Source organism: Symphalangus syndactylus, chromosome 6 (genome assembly GCF_028878055.3).
Source record: "Symphalangus syndactylus isolate Jambi chromosome 6, NHGRI_mSymSyn1-v2.1_pri, whole genome shotgun sequence".
In the NCBI taxonomy this organism is placed as follows: Eukaryota; Metazoa; Chordata; class Mammalia; order Primates; family Hylobatidae; genus Symphalangus; species Symphalangus syndactylus.
The window spans coordinates 10,440,442-10,463,854 of record NC_072428.2 but is presented as its reverse complement, the minus strand read 5'-3'; the positions used below and the strand labels follow the sequence as shown (position 1 = coordinate 10,463,854).

Sequence of the window (23,413 nt, the reverse complement as noted above, 5' to 3'; positions counted from 1 at the left end):
TGGGTCTGCATAAATGGATGTGAGACAAGGGCAGGACTCCAGGGAAGAAGACATTAAGAGTGGTGGGAAGAGGAGTGAACCAGAGGGCAGAGAAGGGATGGTCGGAGAGGAAAGAAAACCAGGAGAGATGAGTGCCCAGAAACTGACCAGGAGAGCACTTCCTGGAGGGATGGTCAGGGGTGTCCTCGCTACTGGAGTGGAGGCTGAAGGGGGAAGCTCACATGAGCCCAGGAGGCCGAGGCTGCGGTAAGCTGTGATTGCACCACTGCACTCCAGGCTGGGCAATAGAGCAAGACCCAGTCTCTAAAAAAGAACTTTTTTTAAAATGTGGTTTGAGCCAGGCGTGGTGGCGTACGCCTGTAATCCCAGCACTTTGGGAGGCTGAGGTGGGTGGATCACGAGGTCAGGAGTTCGAGACCAGCCTGACCAACATAGTGAAACCCTCTCTCTACTAAAAATACAAAAAAAAAAATTAGCCGGGCTTGGTGGCGCACGCCTGTAATCCCAGCTACTCAGGAAGCTGAGGCAGGAGAATCGCTTGAACCCAGAAGGTGGAGGTTGAAGTGAGCCAAGATCATGCCACTGCACTCCAGCCTGGGTGACAGAGTGAGACTCTGTCTCAAAAAATAAAATTAAATTAAAAATGTGGTTTGGAGCAGTTTTTCAGATGGGAGATCATTGACCATGGTTATTTCTAGAATACAGAGCCAACAGAGGGAAAATCCAGAGGGCCACAGAGAGGATGGTAAATGCGGGGGATGGGAATGGGATCCAGGGGCAGGTGGAGAGGTCCACCTTTGGACAGAGAGGACTAGACAAAAAGGGAGAGCATTCTGTGGGTGCAGAATGTGAGGAGACAGGAAACTGAAGGAGTACTCCAATAACTGAAGTGTGGGAGAGGGGCAGTGTGGAGGGTTGGCATGGGCGTGGAAGGGGGAGAAATGGGACAGTTTGAAATAGTCACTCAGAAGAAGGAAAGACAAAGCTGACATTTAGTGTGACCTCTCATCATTCATTTATTCACTTAGCAAGTATTCATGGGTGTCCCTTACGGGCAGGGCACCATGCCAAAAATGGAGCTCAAACAAAACACAGCTCCTAAAGGAAAGGGCTGGAAATCTAGGCCAGGAACAGTGGTTCACACCTGTAATCCCAGCACTTCGGGAGGCCGAGGCAGGCAGATCACCTGAGGTCAGCAGTTCGAGGCCAGCTGGCCAACATGGTGAAACCCCATCTCTACTAAAAATGCAAAAATTGGCTGGGCACGGTGACTCACGCCTGTAATCCCAGCACCTTGGGAGGCCAAGGCAGGCGGATCACGAGGTCAAGAGATTGAGACCATCTTGGCCAACATGGTGAAACCCTGTTTCTACTAAAAATACAAAAATTAGCTGGGTGTGGTGGCGTGCACCTGTAGTCCTAGCTACTTAGGAGGCTGAGGCAGGAGAATCACTTGAACCTGGTAGGCAGAGGTTGCAGAGAGCCAAGATCACGCCACTGTACTCCAGCCTGATGACAGAGCGAGACTCTGTCTCAAAAACAAAATACAAAAATTAGCCGGGAGTGGTGGCACGTGACTGTAATGCCGGCTACTTGGGAGGCTGAGGCAGCAGAATCGCTTGAACCTGGGAGATGGAGGTTGCAGTGAGCCAAGATCGCACCACTGCACTCCAACCTGGGAGACATAGGGAGACTTTGTCTCAAAAAAAAAAGAAAGAAAAAGAAAGAAAGAAGAAAGAAGAAAGAAAGAAAGAAAGAAAAAGAAAGAAAGAAAGAAAGAAAGAAAGAAAGAAAGAAAGAAAGAAAGAAAGAAAGAAAGAAAAAAAGAAGAAAAGAAAAAAGGAAAAAAAAAAAAGAACTGATGGCCAGGTGCAGTAGCTCATGCCTGTAATCTCAGGGCTTCGGGAGGCTGAGGCGGGTGGATCACCTGAGGTCCGGAGTTTGAGATCAGCCTGGCAAACATGGTGAAACCCCATCTCTACTAAAAATATAAAAATCAGCTGGGCGTGGTGGCGGGTGCCTGTAATCCCAGCTACTTGGGAGGCTGAGGCAGGAGAACTGCTTGAACCTGGGAGGCAGAGGTTGCAGTGAGCCAAGATCGCAACACTACACTTCAGCCTGGGCAACAAGAGTGAAACTCCATCTCAAAAAAAAAAAAAAAAGAAAAAAAGAAAGAAAGAAAGAAAAGAAAAAAAAAACGGAAAATCTCACATCTCCCTTTTTTTTTTTTTTTTTTTTTTGAGACAGAGTCTTGCTCTGTCGCCCAGGCTGGAGTGCGGTGGCGCGATCTCGGCTCACCGTGATCTTGGCCTTCCAGGTTCAAACGATTCTCCTGCCTCAGCCTCCCAAGTAGCTGGGATTACAGGTACCTGCCACCATGCCCAGCTAATTTTTGTGTGTGTGTGTATTTTTTAGTAGAGATGGGGTTTCACCATGTTGGCCAGGCTGATTTGAAACTCCCGACCTCAAGTGGTCCGCCTACCTCAGCCTCCCAAAGTGCTGGGATTACAGGCGTGAGCCACCGCACCAGGCCTGCATCTCCCATTTTTGACTAGTTACCCTGTGCCAGGCATTGGACTGAGGATCTGAATATCCCAATTAGGAATTTAAGTGATCTTCAGGGGTGGGTATTTTTACAGATGAAGAAAGTGAGGTTCAGAGAGGTGACTGACTTGGCGAAGATCGTGCAGCTGGAAAATGTCAAGGCTGGCATCTGAACACAGGTTTGTTTGGCTTCAGAGTTCACGCTGCCCCTCAACCCCTCTCCCCAGTCCCACTTCCCATGTCCTCTAGGCCTCCCTGCCTCCGCCAGCTTCATATTACTGCACAAGATCTAAGAACATTGGAGCTTCCTGAAGCGACTAAGCCAGAGAGCCCACGGTTGGTGAACTGGTCAAAGTGTGGTCATCTGTGGTCACTGCCCTCTGCCCATTCATCCAAAGCCATCTTCCTGGCCTGTGTTGAGAAGCGAGGCAAGGTTAGTCCCCATGCATAAGCCACCTGTTAACATGCCACCTCCTCAGTGCCATGTGTCATCGTCCCAAGGGGGCCCATCCCCAGTGTGTCCCCAGCAATGGAGCTGCAGTCCCCGTGCTCTATTGTCAGCCCTGGGCAGCCTGCTTTGCCACGCACAAATGATGGGTTTTGCAGTGGCAGTCATCCTGCTCAAATTGCCACAACAAACCCTTTGTTATACCTAAACCAAAGCTCTGGGAAAAGGGAGAGTAGCTGTGGGCGATGCCTGGAGCTGGTATGGGCAGAGGCAAGGTCCCAATCCCAGGCAAAGTTCTGATCTCAGAGGGGTTGAATGACCTCAGGAGCCATTTGGCCAAACTGGGCACATATCTGATGTCAGTAACAGGTACCCCTGGGGTCTTTCCAGGGAGTGACATAGGCAGGCTGGGAACTCAGCTCCAAAGCAGCATGAGATGCTTTGTGGGCTCTGATACCTGTGCTACCCTAAGTATGATCCTGGCAAATCACTTAATCTCTCGAAGCCACAGTATCCTTATCTGTTAAATGGTGCTCACCCTCTTAAAGATGCTAGGAGGAGTAAATGAAACCTTGCACATAAAGCTCTTAGCACACTGGTCACTTATGCAGTAAATTCTCAAAAGACATTAGCAATTATTTTCTGAGCGCAGAGATAATGAATGGGCTGGAGACAGAGATGTTCAGAGGAGCGAGCTGCAGCTGGGAGAGGCTGCAGAAGGTGGTCGGGCTGGTCTGGGGAGGGAGTCTCATTTTCTCCTTCCTCTGTGTGAAGAATACAGACCACAGCTCAACGATAATGCAGTCAGCAGCTGGTCCTAAGGGGGAGGGGAGCTGTGAGGACAGAGGAAAGAAGCCTCACTTTAAAAAGGATTGAGTGGGGAGAACGCAGCAGGAAAGAACTCAACAGAAAACCAACCTGGAAACCCAGCAGCCGGGCAGCTGGCGAGGGAAAGTCAAACCCAGCCAGAACTACCGTAATTCATAGTGTAGGAGGTTCCCCTGGCCCAGGCTGCTTGGAAATAGGAGCCAAGACTCCTGGAAGAGCAAACCCAAGAGCAGCTGACCCCCTTGTAGGGGGTCGGGGACAAGTGCCCCACCCTACCCGCTCCAGCAGCAAGACTTCTTTAGAACTTGACTCTAGGGAGGAAGCTCCCCTGTGACCAAGAAGTTGAATGCAATTCCACTCATCCGACAGGGAAGTACTAGAAGGAGACAGAAATGGGAGGTGGAACTGAAGCAAGCTATTCCCTGCCCTTGGGGAAGCTTCCAGATTAGAGCGAAGAGGGCAAACTGCGGGAGGCTGCTACTGTGTGGCTGGCAGCATGATGAAGTGGAAAAGGGCGTGAGTTCTGAGGCCAGAAGCCCTGAATTTAAATCCTGGCCCCAGCACTCACTGCCTGAGCCATCTTGAGCAAATAAATCACTTGAACACTATCTCCGTGTCCTCCTCCATAAGACGGAGGAAGTGATAATATCTGCCACCCAGGGTTGTGGCGAGGATCAAATGAGATGTTAGTTATTGTTCAAGGGTAAAGGGGAGGCCCAGGAAATCGTTATGGGGCTGAAGGAGGGAGACTGTATCTGTACTGGAGTATTGGGGAGGGGTTCATGGGGGAGGTGGCACTTGACATGGGCCTTGAAGGGCACTTAACACCTCTTCCGTAGGCAGGACAGGGAAGGGGACATACTCCAGGCAACGAGAACAGTCTGAGCAAAGGCACAGGGCAGGACAGCTATGACACAGCTGTCTCTCTTTGTAGCCCATTCTCCACCTCTGTGAGTCTGGTCCGTCCCACCTTCCCACACTCACAGTCACAGCTTCAGGGACAAGAAAGACACAAACTAGATGAGACATCTGAGGCAGACAGCCATGGGGTCTGGGAGGAAAGAGAGTGTCGTTCAGCTGGAGCCATTCAAGGAGACTTCCTGGAAGAGGAGGCTTTTAAGCAGAGCCTCAGAATTTGAAGTACATCAATAGGAGATATCAGATGGAGGGGACAACCTAAATGATACTGTACAGGCCTGATGCAAGTTCCCAGAATAAGGAGCATAAATGAGTGGGAGAAAACGGAAGAGCCTGGGCTGCAGGATGGGGGAAGACCAAGGCAGGCCTTGAGTGCCAGGCTAAAGTATAGGCATGAGGAAGCTAGGAAATACGACGGGAGAAGAGTAGATACTATGGCCAGAAAGATGAGTCTGGGGCGGTGAAGAGGAAGTGTTCCATCAGAGAAGTTCACCAGGGCCCCACTGTAATCCAGATGGAGGGTTCACCTGATGAACACTGCAAGGACAAGAGGAGGTGACCCAAGGAGGAACCATGGGATTTGGAGGAAAAGAAGAAGGGGGAGTCCAAGATGGACCCCAGGGAGAACTCCAGTCTTTCCTTTTGGAGTTGGCTTCTCCCCTATCTCATCAGCCTCTCCTGACCCAGCAGGCTGATTAAATCTGGGAGACCCTGGCCCTGAAGCCTCGGTAATTCAGGTCCTAGGAGGCCTCCCTGCCTTGAGGAGACACCACCCCCATCTGGGGCCCTCTCTAGGCACGATCCAGAAGAGCTCTAGGCCTGAAGGTAGTGTTACCCGTCATCGGGTCCATCCCCAAATTCAAGGTATCCCTGGGTATGTTCCCTCTCCTGTGCCCCTTCCCCAAACCCAACTGGGTCTCTAAATTCCAGTGGCGCCGACGGGGTTAATGTTGGCTCATGTCACCGCCTCTGCACGCCCCCACTCCAAACCTGCCAGCTGCAGCGGCGAATGCCGAAGCCCGAAAGCGAGGGACCAGGCAGCCGTGGGGGTGGAGGGGACACATCGCAGCAGCTGAGTGACAGGCGGCGGGGTGATGATTGGCAGCTGCCGAGCTGCCTGGACTGGGACCCGGGCGGGGGCGCAGAGGTGGTCGCAGGAGGCGCCCCACACCCCAGGCCTTGCGCCCTGAGCTGGGTTCGTGCCCGTGGTGGGCTGGGCCGTGCTCGCTCCCTCCGTGCCCTGAGCGGGCGGGCTGGGCGGAGCGGCGCCCTCCCCTCCGGACCCCACCGGCTGGCGAGTGCCTCTAAGGTGACACTCGGGTGCGCGGCAGCAGCGGCGGCTGCAGGAGCTCGCTCTCCGCCCGGGCTCCGGCTCCGCTCCAGCCGTCCGGGGGGCGCCGCGGCGCGCAGAGCGCAGCACCCCGACTCCAGCCGGGAACCCCCGCCCCCCGGGGGCGCAGGAGGACCCCGGCCGGCCTCTCCCAGGCGCAGCGCCCAGCATCTCGCTGCTCCTGTCGTCTAAGCGTCGGCGTCGCTAGGGACCTGCGGAGCCCGGCGCTCCCCTCCCTCCCCGCCTCGCGCCCCCGGCCCGGGCGGACTGCAGACTCGAACTTGAGCGGGGTGCCCGAAAGGCCGCGGGAGCCGCGGGCGGAAGGCGGCCGCACGATGGCCGAGGGGCAGGGCGGCGGAGGGCAGCGCTGGGACTGGGCTGGCGGCAGCCGGGCAGCCGAGGAGGAGGTGGTGCGGCGGCGATGCCGGCGCGGGGAGGAGGCCCAGGTCGCGCAGCCCTGGCCCGAGGGTTCCCGGGGCACGGCCGCTGGGCCCCCGGTGGAGGAGCGGTTCCGCCAGCTGCACCTACGAAAGCAGGTGTCTTACAGGTAAGGAGGACGCGGGCAGAGGGGAGCGCGGCGCTTGGGACCACCCCTCCTGCAGGCGTCATTGCACAAGCGTTTATTGTGCGCCCGCCGCCTGCCTGGCGCTGGGAGTTTAGAAATGACTGCCGAGGGATCTCTGTCTTTCGTGTACGGCGGGAAGGAGGCAGCTTCTGAGACTCCTTCTCTGCCTGAACCGTGAAAGCCCTATTCATCCAATATGCAGTGGCTGAGGGAACTGTGTACCAGGCGCTGAGGAGAGGAAAGAGCCATGACATTGTTCTTACAAACCTCTATCTGCTGGGGAGAGCCAGGAGATGCCCCCTGGCCCTTCTGGGGGAAAGAGGAACCCCGTCTTCATTCAACAGGTCTACCCTGAGCTTTCCCGTGGGCTGAGTCTGTGCTAGGCACAGGCTTGTGGAAGTGACCGAGAGGCTCCCTGCCACCACGGCGGAGACCCTGCTGCCCAGAGACGGGGAACGGAATTCCCTCCTGAACCCCCGTGCCCCAGCAGGCCCTGGCTGGCAACCTCCAGGGGCAGAGGGAACCTCCCCACCCCCACCCAACATCTTCTTAATTCAACTGTCTCCCGTCGGTGTCACAGTCTCTTGGCTTGCCACCTCTGCCCGGAGGGTCCTGGAGGAGCCAGCTGGAGTGGGCCCCAGAGGTCATTTTGATGACCTGGGCTAGGACGTTAATGAGGGGGGACTGCCCCTCAGAACAAGGGTGGGAAAGTTACACAGAGGGTCGAGCTGGGACAGCCCAGTACACACCTTACCTTCCTCTTCCTCTCCCAAACCACAGCCTCAACTTGGACTTGTTGCCCCTCTCAAGCCCTTGGCCCAGAGTGACCTCCCCTGGAGAGTCTAGCAGGACCACTAGGGCAGCTGCGGTCCTTAGAGCCATCGGCCTGGTTGGAGAGGACAAGTTCCCTGTCCGCTTACAACCAATGGGGCGTTTGGGATATGTCTGAGGCTGCCCTGGTTCTCCCAGTGGCTTCTGGGAAGACGTTTCATAAAACTCGCCCAGCCCTGGGAGCTTGAAAGGCCTCAGTATTCTCAATGGCTCTGGGGCCATCAGGGCTCCATCACTTGTGGAAGGAAGGGACAGAAGGGGAGGGGATTTTCCAAGACGTGAGATGCTCAGAGCAAATGGGAAGCAGGCCAGGTTCCCATGGGCCCTACCTCCACCTTCTAGGGTGTACTAGAAATTGTGGGTACACCGGGCTCCATTACCAAGTTCTTCCAGAACACCACGCCCAGGGGAGTGCATCATCCATCCCATGCCTCTGGCTGTAGGTATGAATGTCCCCCTGGGGCAGGAGGAAGTGCAGAGGGACTCACAGGGGATGCAGCAAAGAATGGAGACTCCTGGGATAAATGTCAGCCTGGGAGTCAGAAAACCTGGTTTCTACTCTCAATTCTGCCAGAGACTTGTGTGTCCTTGAGCTGGACAATATCTCTCTCTGGGCGTCAGTTCTTTACTTTTAACATAAGGGGATGACCCCGAGGTTTGCCTTAGCTGTGGGTCAGAGACAAATCACAAATAGAGACTGGGCGCGGTGGCTCACACCTGTAATCTCAGCGCTTTGGGAGGCCGAGACAGGAGGATCACATGAGTCATGAGTTCAAGACCAGCCTGGCCAACATGGTGAAGCCCCATCTCTACTAAATATACAAAAATTAACCAGGCGTGCTGGCAGGCACCTGTAATCCCAGCTACTCAGGAGCCTGAGGCAGGAGAATCACTTGAACCTGGGAGACAGAGGTTGCAGTGAGCCGAGATCGCGCCACTGCACTCCACTCTAGCCTGCAACAGAGGGTGACTCCATCAAAAAAAAAAAAAAAAAAAAATCACAAATGGAGGCCAGAGTAGACACTTAGAGGGCAGGGAGCAAAGAATAATTGAATAATTAAAGGGCTGAGATAGAAAATGTTGCACACCTGCACGCTGGTGCACACACATATATACACACACACACACACACACAGCAGCAAGGGCTGGGATTCCCTGGGGTGGCCGCAGAATGGAGGCCCCTCCACAGCCCAAATAACTTGGGGCCTGTAATCACCAAGGATGCCAGGTAATCCCACTGAGGTCCCCCCAACCCCTGCCTCCAGGTTACCTGTGTGAGGGCGGCAGAAAACAACACCAGGGTGGACTCCACTGTCACCCTTGGACAGATGAGAAGGATAGGGCATCTCCTCACTCCCTGGGGTTAGTCTAGGAACCCAGTCTCAGTCTCAGAGCCGGACAAGGCATCAAGACAAGGAGAGCCCGTGGTAAAGGACAGACAGACAAGAGCCAGCAGCTCTTCCAGGCCCAGGGGACCCCAGGGGACAAACTGTGCTAAGCCCTCTCTTGTGGCTGCTGTCCTGGGTGGCCTGTGGCCACCTGGCCAGGGGACCGGGGGACCAGGGGACCAGGGGCTGGCAGGAACTCAGGCCCATGGTGGTCCTTTTCACATCCTCCACGTGCCACAGTTCCGTGCAGCTCTGGCTGGCAGCTAAACCTCCTACCCTGCTGTGCGGAGTTGCTAAGAAAAGCAGTTGAAAGCCCTTCCCAGAGCGAAAAGGCTTTTAGACAGAAATGTGGGGGCCAAAAAATCTGAGGGCGAGGAGTGGAAGCGGAAGCGGGCTGAAGGCCTGGCTGCTTCTGACGTAAGTGAGGACGGGGGCTTTGGCAGGACACTAGAAGCTTAGAGGGGTGTGGGGGTTTCTCAGAAATAGGTTTCCTTCGCCTCCCAGTGCCAGCATGGGCTGGAAGCAACCCTGGCAGCTTCTTTAGGTGGATGGAGAGATGGCGGGTGTGTGCCAGCAGAAATTCAGACACCTGGAAAGGCAGGGTAGGGGGGAAGGGCAAGAAGGCAGCAAAGAAGGCAAGGGAAGAACTTCAATGGGGTAGGCCCTTGTTTGGTTTAAATGGGTCCTAGTTTCCAATAAGTCATAAAAGGGCAGGGCAGGTCCAGGCATGGTGACTCATGCCTATAATCCCAGCATTTCTGGAGGCCAAGGCAGGAGGATCGCTTGAGCCCAGGGATTTGGGACCAGCCTGAGTGACACAGTGAGACCCTGTCTCTATAGGAAAAAAAAAAAAAAAAATTTTTTTTTTTTTTGAGATAGGGTCTCACTGTGTCACCCAGGCTGGAGTGCACTATCATGATCATGGCTCACTGCAGCCTTGACTCAGGTGATCCTCCCACCTCAGCCTCCTCAGCACACACTACCATGCCTGGATAATTTTTGATATTTTTTGTAGGGATGGGGTTTCGCCATGTTGCCAGGCTGGTCTCGAACTCCTGGGCTCAAGCGATCGCCCATCTTGGCCTCCCAAAGTGCTGGGGTCACAAGCGTGACCCACTGCTCCTGGCCTCTACAGATTTTGTTAAAATTAGCTGGGCGTGGTTGCATGCGTCTGTAGTCCCAGCTACTCAGAATGTTGAGGTGGGAGGATTGCTTAAGCACAAGAATTTGAGGCTGCAGTGAGCCACGATTGCGCCACTGCACTCGAGGCTGGGAGATAGAGTGAGATCCTGTCTCTAAAAAAAGTAGGGGGCAAGGCAGTGGCACCTGAGATCTTGCATCTCCATCTGGAGGGAAGGAAAAGTAACTCTCATCCTAAATGATCAGGGTTGGGCTCAAGAGACCATGGGAGAGCAGGCTCCAGCTAGGTAAAGCCAGAGTGGGGCAAGGGATGCAGGGCCTGGTCTAAAAGGATGCAGGATTTGCTATTCCAGAGTTAAGCTCAGTGGTTTCCAAACTGGATCACCTGGGGGTCTCTTTTTAAATGGGTTCTTTTTTTTTTTTTGAGACAGAGTCTCGCTCTGTTACCCACGCTGAAGTGCAATGGTGTGTTCTTGGTTCACTGCAACCGCTGCCTCCTGGGTTCAAGCAATTCTCCTGCCTCAGCCTGCCAAATAGCTGGGACTACAGGCACCCACCAGCACGCCGGGCTAATTTTTATATTTTTAGTAGAGACGGGGTTTCGCCATGTTGGCCAGGCTGTTCTCAAACTCCCGACCTCAGGTGATCCGTCCGCCTCAGCCTCCCAAAGTGCTGGGATTACAGGCATGAGCCATCGCGCCCAGCCTTAAAATGGATTCTAAAGCCCTCTCCTTAGAGGTCTTGCTACAGGTGTATAGGGTTGGGCCTGGACGCCACCACGCTAAAAACCTCTCCCAGATAATTTCGACAGTGGAGCAGGTTTGGAAACCACTGGTTTTGCCTGTGAAGAAGCCGAAGGAAAAAGAGAAAGGGGCAGGGCAGGAAACAAACAAACAAACAAAAAAATGGAGGGAGGGGGTGTCCAATGTGAGATGACTCACTGGGATGTGGCTGGCGGAGGGCTTCCCTGTGCTGAGTTCTGTTTTAGCCCCAGAAGGGCCTCTAAGAAGAACCAGTGCCTATACCTGGTGTCCTGGGTGTGGGCCAAGCATTGCCTGAGAGGGAAATATGGGAAACAGTCCCTTCCCTTAACAAAAGTATGACCCCCATACAGGGTGAGACAGTAAATACTTTAGGCTTTGCGGGCACTTGACTCTGCCATTGTGGTGCAAAAGCAGTCATAGAAGACCTGTAAGTGAATAAGCGGCCAGGGTTCTGCTAAACTTTATTCATAGACACTGAACTTAACATTTCATAGAATTTCAGCAACGCAATACCATTCTTTTGCTTTTTCCCACTAATTTAAAAACGTAAAAAGCATTCTTGCCGGGAGTGGTGGCTCACGCCTGTAATCTCAGCACTTTGGGAGGCTGAGGCAGGTGGATCACCTAGCTCAGGAGTTCGAGACCAGCCTGGCCAACATGGTTAAATCCCGCCTCTACTAAAAATACAAAAATTAGCCGGGCATGATGGTGGGTGCTTGTTATCCAAGATACTCGGGAGGCTGAGGCAGGAGAATCGCTTGAACCCGGGAGGCGGAGCTTGCAGTGAGCCGAGATCGCGCCATTGCACTCCAGCCTGGGCAACAGAGCGAGACTCCATCTCAAAAAAAAAAAAAAAAAAAGCACTCTTAGCTCCTGGGCCCTACAAAAACAAGCAACAGGCTGGTTGTGGCCCCGATCCAGTAGATGGGACAGGACAAGCTCATGGGAAACCAGAACTGAGGCATCGGAATGAACCTGAGCATGGCGGCGGGGAGCTCCATGGCACATACATCCCACCGAGAGGTCATGCAATGCCCGTGCATATAGGCTTCCGGTCAGAGAGACCTGGGCTCCAATTCCGGCCCTGCCCCTTCCTAGTTGGGTAAGAGGCTTTCACTTCTGACCCTGTTTCCTCACACGGAAAATGGTAGCAATGATACCTTATCAAGAATGTGGCTGGGAAGATTCAAGAAGATACCAGATGTCGACTCCCTGACCCAGAGCACGGGTAAAACAAGTTAGAGCTTTTGTCCTGTGTCGCTGGACCTCTTTGTGGGTTCCAGAGGCCCTGTAAGGTGCCAAGACGGAGGCTGGCCCCGAGCCACAGATGGTGGTGGGACCCGGGGGTGGTAAAGTTGAACGGAGACTAGAAGCAAGTGCTGAGCATGCGCGCATGTCCCGGCGTACGGTCCTCCCCCTTCTCCACCCCCGCAGAGGGGCTGGGGGCAGGGACTGGGCACCAACTGGCAGAGGAGGATGCCCCCTGCCGTGGGCACGCTGCCGCGGGTCCACGACTCCTCGAGGGAGGGGCACCTGATCCAACTCTCCCTGCAGCTATTTACCAGAAGCTAAAAATAACCCAAGAGTGACAGGGAGATGGGGCCGATTTGTAATTTAAATAGCAACAGGATAAAGCAAGGAGCTGCCAGAGATCACAGTCTGTCCTGAATTAACAATGCAAAACCAGGGGCAGAGAGCTGAGCTGAGCAGGGGGAGGGGACCACGGCCAGAGGAAGCGTGGGGTCCATCAATTTTCTTTCCTTTGAAAAGGGCAGGGCCCAGGCCCAGCCCGGAACTCCTTCCCTCCCCTCCGGGACCTGCAGTTCTTGCGGATCAGTGAGTCGAAGGCCAGAGAGGGCAGTGCCACGGTGTCCCAAATGCCAACGTGCAGGGATCGGGATCCCAGGAGAGGGTCTCATCTGACCTCATTTTGGCACGAGGAGCTTGGGACGTGCCCCCAGCAGCCCATGTCCCCCATTCCCCGCACCAAGGGGCACAGCCACTTGGGCATTTTGGAGGGAACCTGGGAAGGCCAGTTTGATCAATGGCATTTGAAGAACTTATTTGGTGGTCTGCTGAGATGGTGGCCTGTGGGCCAAGCATGGGGAAGCCTGGAGTGGAGTCTCATTTTTGCCTCAGTTGGTGCCTTTCAGAGTTTTCAGAAAGGCCCCTCCAAGGTCCAGGGTGCCAGGGACAAGGGTTAGTACCAACTGGGGAAAACCTCTCTTCAATGACATACAAAGAGAGTGGGGAAGGAACTGGGACTGGACTCTAGGCTTCTGCAGGGCTCCAGTGTGACTGACAAGGGCTCTCAGCCTACAGATGCCTAGAAAAGAAGGCTAATCAGAGATTGCAGAGTAGGCAGTGCTTTGGGGGCCGCTGGGCCGCAGCTTACAAATGAGGAGCTAAGGTTGGCAGAAGTTATGCAATGTGTTGAGATCACAGAGCCAGTAACTGGTGGAGCCAGGATCCAGACTGAGATCTGTTTCTCTCCAAAGCCCTTTTTACTCTGTCAGGCTTGCAAGGGCCTAGACTTTCATCCTTAAGGATCTTGCTTTTGGCTCTGTACAAAGCGTACATATCCCTGGGTGCGGTGATAGGATAGGCAGTAAGGGGCTGAAAGGTAGCTATGCAGTCAGGGTTTATGACCCTACAGATGGGAGTGGGAGGCTTGGAAGGCAGGAGACACACTGATCGTGTCATAGGGGCTTGGTGTAGCCCAGGGCGGGGACAGATGGAAACTCTTTTGAGCAGATGCAGCTGACCCAGAGTAAGGGGAGAGCTGTGCAGGCTCCTCTCTGACCTCCAATCCAGGAAATTGAGAGGTGCCAAAGGACAGCTTTCAAGAGAGATGGTGGTTTGAAGGACCACCTTTGGCTGCTGGGCCGCCAGTGCTGTGCCTGCAGCGCTCTTGCCTCAGTGGGAAAGGGTCTCCAGCCCCTCCTCCAGGTTTCTTCCTGCTGATGACTTTCATGAAGCTACCCAGAAGGAACCTAATCAAATGTCCATCTGTCACTAGCCGGCAGCACCTGCAACCCAGCTCAGACACATCTGTCTCCTCTGTGGGGGCAGAGGCCCAGCACTTCAGCAGGGGCCAGTGATCAGCAGGTGATCCCAGGCTCTGGGTTGCTCCCAAAGGCTTCAGCAGGTGCCCGATCACAGGCATAGCTACTGGGGAGGCATGCACTTAAACTTCAAAATCCCTGTAGGACAGGCATGGTGGCTCACGCCTGTAACCCAGAATGTTGGAAGGCCAGGGCAGGCCGATCACTTGAGGCCAGGAGTACGAGACCAGCCTGGGCAACACGGCGAAACCCTGTCTCTACTAAAAATACAAAAATTAGCCAGGTGTGGTGGGACATACTTGTAATCCCAGCTACTTAGGAGGCTGAGGCAGGAGAATCGCTGGAACCTGAGAGGCGGAGGTTGCAGTGAGCTGAGATCATGCCACTGCACTCCAGCCAGGGCAACAGAGCAAGGCTCTGTCTCCAAACCCTCCATGTCTCACCATGGACACTTACACAACAAGAAGCCAGTCTCCCTCCCTCCCTCTGCCCAGCCTTCTGAACACCTGTATTCAACCCACAGCAACCTCCATAGGAAGTCACTGAGCACAGACTCACGTACCCAGCACTGAGCTAGGAGCAACATAAGGTTCAAGAATTTTGTAAGGAAGCAAGACTAAGTGCGCAAAAAGTCAAATGATACAGGAATTATCATTGGGAACAAGTGAGCATCATAGGTAAGGGATCAGCAGGTGGGGTGGAATGCCAGTTCAGAAGTGTTTGACACTTGGTAGATATTTATGAAATATTTGTCATACAAATGAATGAAGGAATGAATGAGCAAAAACTTGGAAATCAGGAAAGAAGATTCAAATGGAACTGTCAGATCTAGAGCAGATCTTAGAAATCATCTGGTCCAACCCAGAGAGGGTAATGACTGGCCCACGGTCACACAGCAAGGGCTGGAGTGTGAACCAATGGACTCCCTGTCTGGGGCTCTTTCTACCTTCCCACTTTTGCTGCTTGGGCTGGGTCTGAAGGATGGAGAATGTGATTGGCCAAATACCCAGGGAAGACAAGCTAGGAGTGCAACATAGGCAAAGGGAATGGCAGGGGTCAGGGCCACATGTGAGGGGAATGCAAAAAGGGGGAGGAGGGAAGGTTCATTTAGCACCTACTATGAGGCAGGCACCAGCATGGCATGAGCTGAGAGAAAATCTCTGCAGGGAAAGCCTGGACAAAGAGGCGGAAAAGCAAGAACAGCCAGAGAGCATAAGGAGCCGCGAAGGTCAGGCCAAGGAGGCTGGCTGGGCGGGTTTTCACAGCAGAGGATGTCCAGGTCGCGGGTTGAGTGTTCGGTGCCCTGGTACATTTCTTTTCCCCAGCTCCCACTTGCTCATCCAGGCCACAGAAAGTAGAACACCACCCTCTGGGGCTTCAACAAAGCCCAGAATAATTTTCTTACCCAGATTCTTCTTCCTGTGTGTACCTGAGTGGATTCTGAGGGGTCCCCAGCTTCCCAGGGCTGGCACATGTTGTCCTAGGAACTGCCAAGGGCATCCTCCATAGTCCCGTGCACCTGTCCCTTCCAGCCTTGTCCTCCCCACCCCACCTGGAAAGCAGAGATGACATTGACAGCGCCAAGGAGTGCAAGCTCAAGGTGGCCCTAGTCTCACAGTCAGGACTGCCCTGCTTCTTGAAGCCTCCAGCCTGCCTGCTTCCCCTCCAGGAGCCCCATTTCCTGCTCTCTGCTGCTCCAGGGCTGCCAGACGCCTCAGATGGAAAACAAGCCCAGCCCCATTTCCTCTGTTTAACTGCTCGAGCTACTTGCAAAATGCCTGCAAGAGGAAGGCAGGGCCCTGCACAGCCTCTTTCCAGAATAGACCTTGGCCTGGTGGACAGAGTCTCCGATGAGGCCACAGCATATAGGATCCACCTTGAGGCATTCAGAGATAATGGGTTGGAGGGGAAACTGCGGAAAAGTCGGGACTGAGCCTTGGGGGCATTACATGGCCATATCCCCTACCTTAGAGCAGCAATAGGATGTTTTATTTAAGAGCACAGATTCTGGGGCTGGATTCTCACTTCCACCACTTACCAGCTGGGTGACCTTAGACAGCTAAGCTTAGCAGCTCTGTGCCTTGATTTCCCCATCTGTAAAAGGAGGAAAATAAGGCCGGGTGCAGTGGCTCACGCCTGTAATCCCAGGACTTTGGGAGGCCAAGGCGGGCAGAGTCAGAATTCCTGACTTGAGGTCAGGAATTCAAGAACAGCCTGGTCAACATGGTGAAACCCCGTCTCTACTAAAAATACAAAAATTAGCTGGGCATGGTAGCGCACGCCTGTAATCCGAGCTACTCGGGAGGCTGAAGCACGAGAATCGCTTGAACCTGGGAGGCAGAGGATGTAGTAAGCCGAGATCACGCCACTACACTCCAGTGTGGGTGACAGAGTGAGGCTCAGTCTCGGAAAAAAAAAAAAAAAAAAAGGCAAAAAAAGGAGGAAAATAGCAAGATCTACCTCCTAGAGTCATTAAGAGGATTCAAAGAGCTACGTTACATATTCAGTAATATTTTTGGCACAGAAATGTTCAGGAACTATTAGCCATTGTTTTATGATTACTGAGTATTAATTATTAATTGCATAGCATGCATTTATTAAACAAATATTTACTGAAAAATATTATGCTCCCGTCATGAGGGACACAAAGGTGATTACAGCACCAGATGGAGGTTTTTAAAGGTCGGGATAGCATCTTGAAGGGTTCTGTAGCATAAATGTTTATTGAACTGAACTAACGCTGTTTCTGTCCTCGAGAAATTCACAGTAACAAACACATATACAACTAAAGAACTAGTTATAGAGCAGGGTGATTAAAGAATGCTTGAGGAAGGTACAGCTTCCTTCCTAGAACCAGTCCTAAGAATAAAGAGTGAATATATGCCCTACTATTTATTTACAAAATCCTCACAATGGCCTTGAACTCCAGCACAGTTTGGCCTCTGGAGATCTTTCCAGCTCCTAACGCATTCCCCCTGGCTCCCTGTTCTCTGGCCACGCTGGCCTTTTTGCAATTCTCCAGACACAAGTACATTCCTTGTTCCGTGCCTTTGCTCTGACTCTACTTCCACCTAGAATGCTATTCTCCCAGGAAAGTCACATAACTCATGCTCCCCATTCATTCAGGTCTGTTCTCAAATATCACCTCCCCAGAGAGGCCCTCCCTGATCCCCTCCCCCTGCCTAAGTCACTCTCATCACTCATCTCCATTCCTTTGGCTTCATTTTTCTTTATAGCACATCTTTTTTTTTTTTTTTTGAGACAGAGTCTCACTCTGTTGCCTAGGCTAGAGTGCAGTGGTGTGATTTCAGCTCACTGCAAACTCCGCCTCCCGAATTCAAACGATTCTCCTGCCTCAGCCTCCAGAGTAGCTGGGATTACAGGTGTCCACCACCACGCCCAGCTAATTTTTGTACTTTTAGTAGACAGGGGGTTTCACCATGTTGGCCAGGCTAGTCTCAAACTCCTGACCTCAAGTAACCCACCCGCCTCAGCCTCCCAATCTTTATGGCACATCTTGTTTGCTGACATTATATCGTACGTAGATTGTTTGTTTCCTGAATGTCTTCCCCACTAGAATCTAAGCTCTGTAAGGACAGAGCCCTGCTTCCTTGTTTTTAGAGCTATGTTCTCCGATACGGTGCCTGATGCACAGAAGGCATTCAATAAGTATTTATCGAATGAATTAATTTGTCAACCTTCCTATCTCTTCTTTATTCCTCAGATAACACCATGAGCTCAATTTTTTTTTTGTTTTTTGAGACAGTGTCTCACTCTTGTCGCCCAGGCTAGAGTGCAGTGGCGCGATCTCGGCTCATTGCAACCTCCACCTCCCAGGTTCAAGCCATTATCCTGCCTCAGCCTCCCAAGTAGCTGTGATTACAGGCGCCTGCCACCACGCCAGGCTAATTTTTAAATTTTTGTATTTTTAGTAGAAATGGGGTTTCACCGTGTTGGCCAGACTGGTCTCGAACTCCTGAGCTCAGGTGATCTGCCTACCTCGGCCTCCCAAAGTGTTGGGATTACAGGTGTGAGCCAACATGCCCGGCCTATTACTCCACTTTACAGATGAGAAAATTGAGGCTCAGAAAAGCTCCCTGGCACATGTATTCATTAGTTTATTTGTTTATAGCCTACCTTGTCCCAAAAGTTATTTAGAGGACTCCGAGAGGTTTATGACCTGATCCAGGCCACACAGAGCTGGTAAGAGGCAGAACAGGACACATGCTCATGTCTCCAGGCTCCATCCTCATTGCTCATTTCTCTGCACCACCATCCTGTATGCCCAGCCCTGTGTAAGATGGTATGCTGCACACAGAATTGCTAGGAAGAGAGCGCTCTTTGAGGGCTGGGCACACCCAGCCATCGTAACTGGTGGTTGTCATAAAGTGGGAGACCTCAGCAGGACCAAGAATTGAAAATCAGACAGGTTAAATGGAGAGGAAAACCAGACAGGAGCCCAGGTGCAGATTCCAGCCCAAGCAAGCCGCATGGCTGCCTCCTGGCTGCTGGTCTGGGCTTGTCCCCACCTGCCCCTTGCTTTCCTGTGCAGCTCTTCACGGCAGCTGGCCCCAGCCAGCGGAAGGCGCCTACGAGCCCTGAGCCTGTGGTCCTCAGCTTGGGCGGCCAGCGGCCTCTAGCAGGCCACCCCCCGACCCCACCCCCGTCAGGAAGTGCCGAAAGAGGAAGAGAGTCGCCGGGCAGGATGAGCGCACTGGGGGCTGGCCACAGTGCCGGGGGAAGCTGCAATGAGGCCTCAGCTCTGGGCCCAGTGGAGGCGCTGGGGACGGAAGAAGGGGAGCGGCCAGGGGCACTGAGGCAGATGTGGCGCTACCGCTCCTGGGACGTGCCACAGATCCCACCAGAGGCACCCCAGACACAGTAGGTACAAGGGGTAGCCCGGGAGTGGGCATGGGACATCTGTCCCTCTATGAGCCTTTTATCTGAGATGGGGGGTGACAGAAGTAGGGTCACCCATCTGTCATCCAGCACTCTGCAGAGGCACAGAGTAGGGCAAAGGAGTTATTGGCAGGGTGCAGGGAGCTCTGATGTTTGGACTGTGTGGGGGAACTGAGCTCGAGAGAGGCCAGGAGTTGAGCAAGCTAGCAGTGGGGGGATCTGGGAAGAGGAGCCCCCCCAGGAGTGTGGCACTGGATGCTGGAGATTTCTGACCCAGCTGCAAGGCCTTGCGGAGACTCCGTGGGGTCTTCGGTTGCCTCTGATCTCTTATCTCAGAGCTTGGAGTAAGAGCCATTGGGAAACTTCCCCAAAGGGACCTGTGCACCCCAGAGGCCAGTTGTCAGGCATACTTGGGGATCGATCTGCCCTCCTCCTGGCCACCCTGGCACCAGTTGCTGGCTGGAGGGCTGGAGCCCCACCTCCCTGATCAGACCTTCTCCCAACTTGCAGGGAACTGGGAGAGGGTTCTAGGCCTCGGGGTGCTGGTTCTTCCTCAAAATCACAGGCTTGCCCGCAGGTCACAGCCCCACGCATTGGCTATTTGTGGCTGACTAAGACTGGAAAACGGGCTGCCAGAACCCAAGAGGGGAGGATGAAAGCGAAGGTGACACAGGATGTGGCTTGGCAGAGAGGTGTGCACACAAAAATAGTGGGCAGCTGGTGCGGGCAGCAGGGTGGTAGGGTTTGGGGAGGTGGAAGACCATGCTTCCCAGCTCCTGGCCTCCCTTCGTCAGCCCTGCGGGGGCCATCAGAAACAGCCCCAGTGTGTGTGATGGCTGTGCCCCTACAGGTGACTGCTTGGGTTCCAATTGCTCTCATTTCTGGAGGGGGACGACCTCGGCTGCACTGGGGGGTGTCTTTGTGTGTGCATGTGAGGTATCTTTCTGGATGGGAGTGTGTGCGTATGCACACACATACATATGTGTGAGGGATGTGGTAACCGGTAACCATTGTCCTGGGGGTATTTGTATGTAGGAGAAAGGTGTGTGTTCTGTGTGGCCATGTGTGCTTGTGAATGGGAGTGTGGTACCTGTTGTCCTTCTGTGTGAGTATTTGTAAGTTTGAAAGGGCTGTGCAGGTGATTCCCGTAGCATATGAGATCTATAGTTTCTTTTGAATATTATGTCAGGAAAATGCGATGTTTTAGGCATGGGTGAGAGGGTTGGAGACCATTGTGAATAGCTGTGGAAGGATGACTTTGTAGGAGAAACCTGTGAGTTCTTTGTTGGTGTGTGTGCGAGTCATTAAGTGACTTTGGTCACTGAGTGTGAGAGGCTGGGGTGGGAAGTGTTCATTTAAGTAATGAGTGGGCATAATTGTGTAAGGGATGTGTTTGTTCTGCGTGCATGGGGAGCGCTGTGTGACTTTTGTTCCCGTGGGTGCGATTTGGGGGAGCCAAGGGGGTATGGGTGGAGATTGTGAGTGGCTATGAGTAGGCACAGGGTGTGCGAGAGCGGAGGGGAGGTGGTGACGGCAGCCCTCGCGAGTGTACACTTGTGAGCGTGCAGTTGTTTGGTAGCGGAGGGATCGGGAGGGGGAGGAAAGACTGCGCTCTGGGTGCGCGCAGCGCGAGTGTGCCAGGCCGGGAGATTCAGTCCCATCCAGGCGGGCCGGGGACAGGGCTTTCTGCTGCCCCGCCCATTCGTCGCCCCGCCCCTCGGGCCGCCCCAGCGGGCTGCAGCGCAGCGGGCGTCCGACAGAGGGCGCTGCGGGCCCGGTGCCACCGCGCGGCCGAGGGGGCGTGCTCGGCGGCGGGCAGGCAGCGGCCCGGCCAGCTATGCGGGGTCCTGCGGCCGCGGCTGGCGGCACTTCCTGGAGCGGCGGCGGCAGCCGCTTCCCGGGCACCTGGGCGTGGGGAGCGGGGGCGCGCGGCGCGGGGCGGGCGGAGCGAGCGCGCGCCATGGAGGTGGCGGGCGGCGCGGAGCGGGCGTGCTGAGCCCCGGCCGCCGGCCCGGCATGGGCGTCTCCCGCGGGCCCGCCGCCGGCCGGGGCTAGGGCCGGATGGAGCCGCGGGACGGTAGCCCCGAGGCCCGGAGCAGCGACTCCGAGTCGGCTTCCGCCTCGTCCAGCGGCTCCGAGCGCGACACCGGTCCCGAGCCGGACAAGGCGCCGCGGCGACTCAACAAGCGGCGCTTCCCAGGGCTGCGTCTCTTCGGGCACAGGTGAGCGGGGCGGCGGCGGGGCAGGCACCGAGGCACCGGCAGGTTACCGCGCCCGCACCGGGGGACATTCCTCGGCCACTGGGGGTCCGGGCCACTTCGGTACTGACACTGAGTCGGGGAGACGCTGGCATCGAAGGCACGAGCCGTCTTGGCGTGGGCACCCACTGGGGGTCATCCCCCAGGGCCAGGACACGGGCGGGATCGGTCGGCTTGGCACTGTCACCGGGTGGGGGTCATTCCCCGGCACCGGCAGTCTAGTGCGCCTCATGTGTAGTACCGTGGCAGGGTCGGCTCCCAACCCTCCAGCAGGAAGATGGAGTCACCCCAGCCCCCCGGCACAAGCAGGTTGGGCCCCCAGGACTGGTCACCCACGCCTTCTTGGCACTGATAGAACAGGGCCTCTCTGAGCCTCCTGGCACCCCTGAGGTGGGGATCACACCGCCCTTTGGACTTTCGTGGGACCCGGTTGCCTACCACCACTGCGTGGCATATGCAGAACGTAGCCCCGTTGATACCGTCACCACACATGGCTTGTCCCCAAGCTCTGGTCACTGGTTTAATTGTTCAACATGTTAAGCTTCTCCTTGGGGTTGGGGGTGCCTGATCATCTGCCCTACCTTGCTCTTAATTAGCAGAGAGACCCCAGCCCGTCCCTCTGCTAGGCAGGCAGCATGTCTCCCTCTACCCTCTTCCAGCCCATGCTGGGAAAGGGATGAGGTGGGCTGGAGTCTGGAATCTGTGCTGGCTGTTCAAGCTTCATCTTGCCCCCTCCCCCAGCACTCCAAATGTCAGCATCTTGTGCCTGTGACAGAGCTTTGACCAGGACTCTAGCGGGGAACTGGGGGGAGGGTGTGCAAAGACTGAGTGCAGGCAGTTCCTGGCGAGTGTGCTGCTCTTGGTCGTGAGCCGCTGCCTGCCCTGGCAGCCCTGGTGTAAGGTAAGGGACGTGAGGCCCCAGGAGTACCTGACCTGGCTCCCGGCGCTGCTTCCTGACCGATCCCTGCCCTTCCCTGGTGGCCAAGGAGCTTGTAGCCAATCAGCCAAGGACCCCAGAGCCACCTCAGACTGAACTCTGACCACTTGGAGTCTGCCCAAGGCCTCCCTCTCACTTTTCTGCAGCTGCCCAGACTTGGTGGCATTCACCCCCACCCCGCCCCTAGCTTTGCCCTGCCCCTTCCCTGGGTAGACTTTACCCACCAATAACATGGGCGGTTTTCTCCTGTCGTGTGGGCTAGCATACCCGTGATGCTGACTTGTGCCCTCTACCTGCCTCACCCGGGCCAGGGCCCACTCTTTGCACCTGCACTCTGTCTCTGAGCACATGCACAGATCTGGATTCTTACACTGGCAGATGGAGCTCCGTGGGCTCCTGCGTTACCATGCAGGCTTCAATGTCATATAAAACAGGGCAGGGAGTGAAACTTCCAGTAGCTCTGTTTTGTCACCCACAGCCCTGCAAGATGGAGCAGTTTACACCCAGCTCTGCAGGATGTAGCCTCCAGTATTCACAGGCTCCGCAGGGGGAGGGAGGGGCGCCACCAGAGGCTTCCTGTTGCTGCCCACAGGGTATCAAGTGTTGGGTTCTTCTGACCTGTGGCCGTGCCCCTTCTGAAGGGCACAGGTTTGTGGGTATAGGGATGAGCACATTCGGGAGGAAGAACAATTCGGGAGGAAGAACAAGAAACCAGAGAACCAACAGATACCTTTATGTAATTCTCTAAAATAAGCTGGGTAGGTGGTATTCTTCCTTTTGTTAAAGAAAAAAAAAAAAAAAAAATTTGTAGAGATGAGATCTCACACGGCATTTCCCAGCCTGGTCTTGAATTCCTGACCTCAAGCAGTCCTCCCACCTCGGACTCCCAAAGTGCTGGGATTACAGGTGTGAGCCACCACACCTGGCCTATTTCTCCATTTTTATAGATGAAGGAAACACGGTCAGAGGGGATTTGCTCAGAGTCACATAGCAAGGAAGAGGTAGAGATAGGGTTTGAAGTCAAGTTGGTGTGATTCCAAAATCCACATCCCTTTCTCTATACCAGGATCCCAAACGGAACATCGCAGTGGCCAAGGGAGCTTTAAGAAATACAGATTCCTAGATCTTACCCTTGGCATGTCTGACCCATCAGGTCTGGAGGTGGGGCCTCGGCATTGTTTAAAGCTTCCCAGGTGATTCTGATGTCCCACCAAGTTTGAGAAGCACAGTAGTCCGTCACCGTGGGGAGTGTAAGTGCTCTTATAGGATGCCTGATGAGAGGAAAGAAAATTCAGCAGCACCTCTGGAAGCGTGTAAGGAGTGTCCCTTGTTTGGGAGCACTGTGCTGGGGATAGTAGGGCCTTCAGAAATGAATACATTCAGAGAACCCAGTAGTGTCAGGCAGAGAGCAGCAAGGGAAAACGCTTTCTCCTGGCAGGCCTGGATGCTCACTGGGGCTGGCCTCCTTCCCTTTGACTTGATGGGGCCAAGGGGTGGG

General features: G+C 54.5%; 1 protein-coding gene across 8 annotated transcripts in view; it reads left to right on the top strand.

Moving 5' to 3' along the window:
- Positions 1-6,051: 6,051 nt before the first annotated feature.
- DGKZ (diacylglycerol kinase zeta) overlaps positions 6,052-23,413 on the top strand; it is a 47,506-nt gene continuing 30,144 nt past the window's right edge. For 3 of the 8 annotated variants that reach the window (XM_055281723.2, XM_055281725.2, XM_055281722.2), the window contains exon 1: positions 20,584-20,942. In XM_055281723.2, the coding sequence (XP_055137698.1) occupies positions 20,782-20,942 (161 nt within the window). In that variant the 5' untranslated portion in view covers positions 20,584-20,781. Of the gene's footprint in view, positions 6,616-18,364; positions 18,703-20,583; positions 20,943-23,413 lie in introns of those variants that run through there. The other 5 variants (XM_055281720.1, XM_063640862.1, XM_055281721.1 and 2 more) reach the window with 5 other exon arrangements.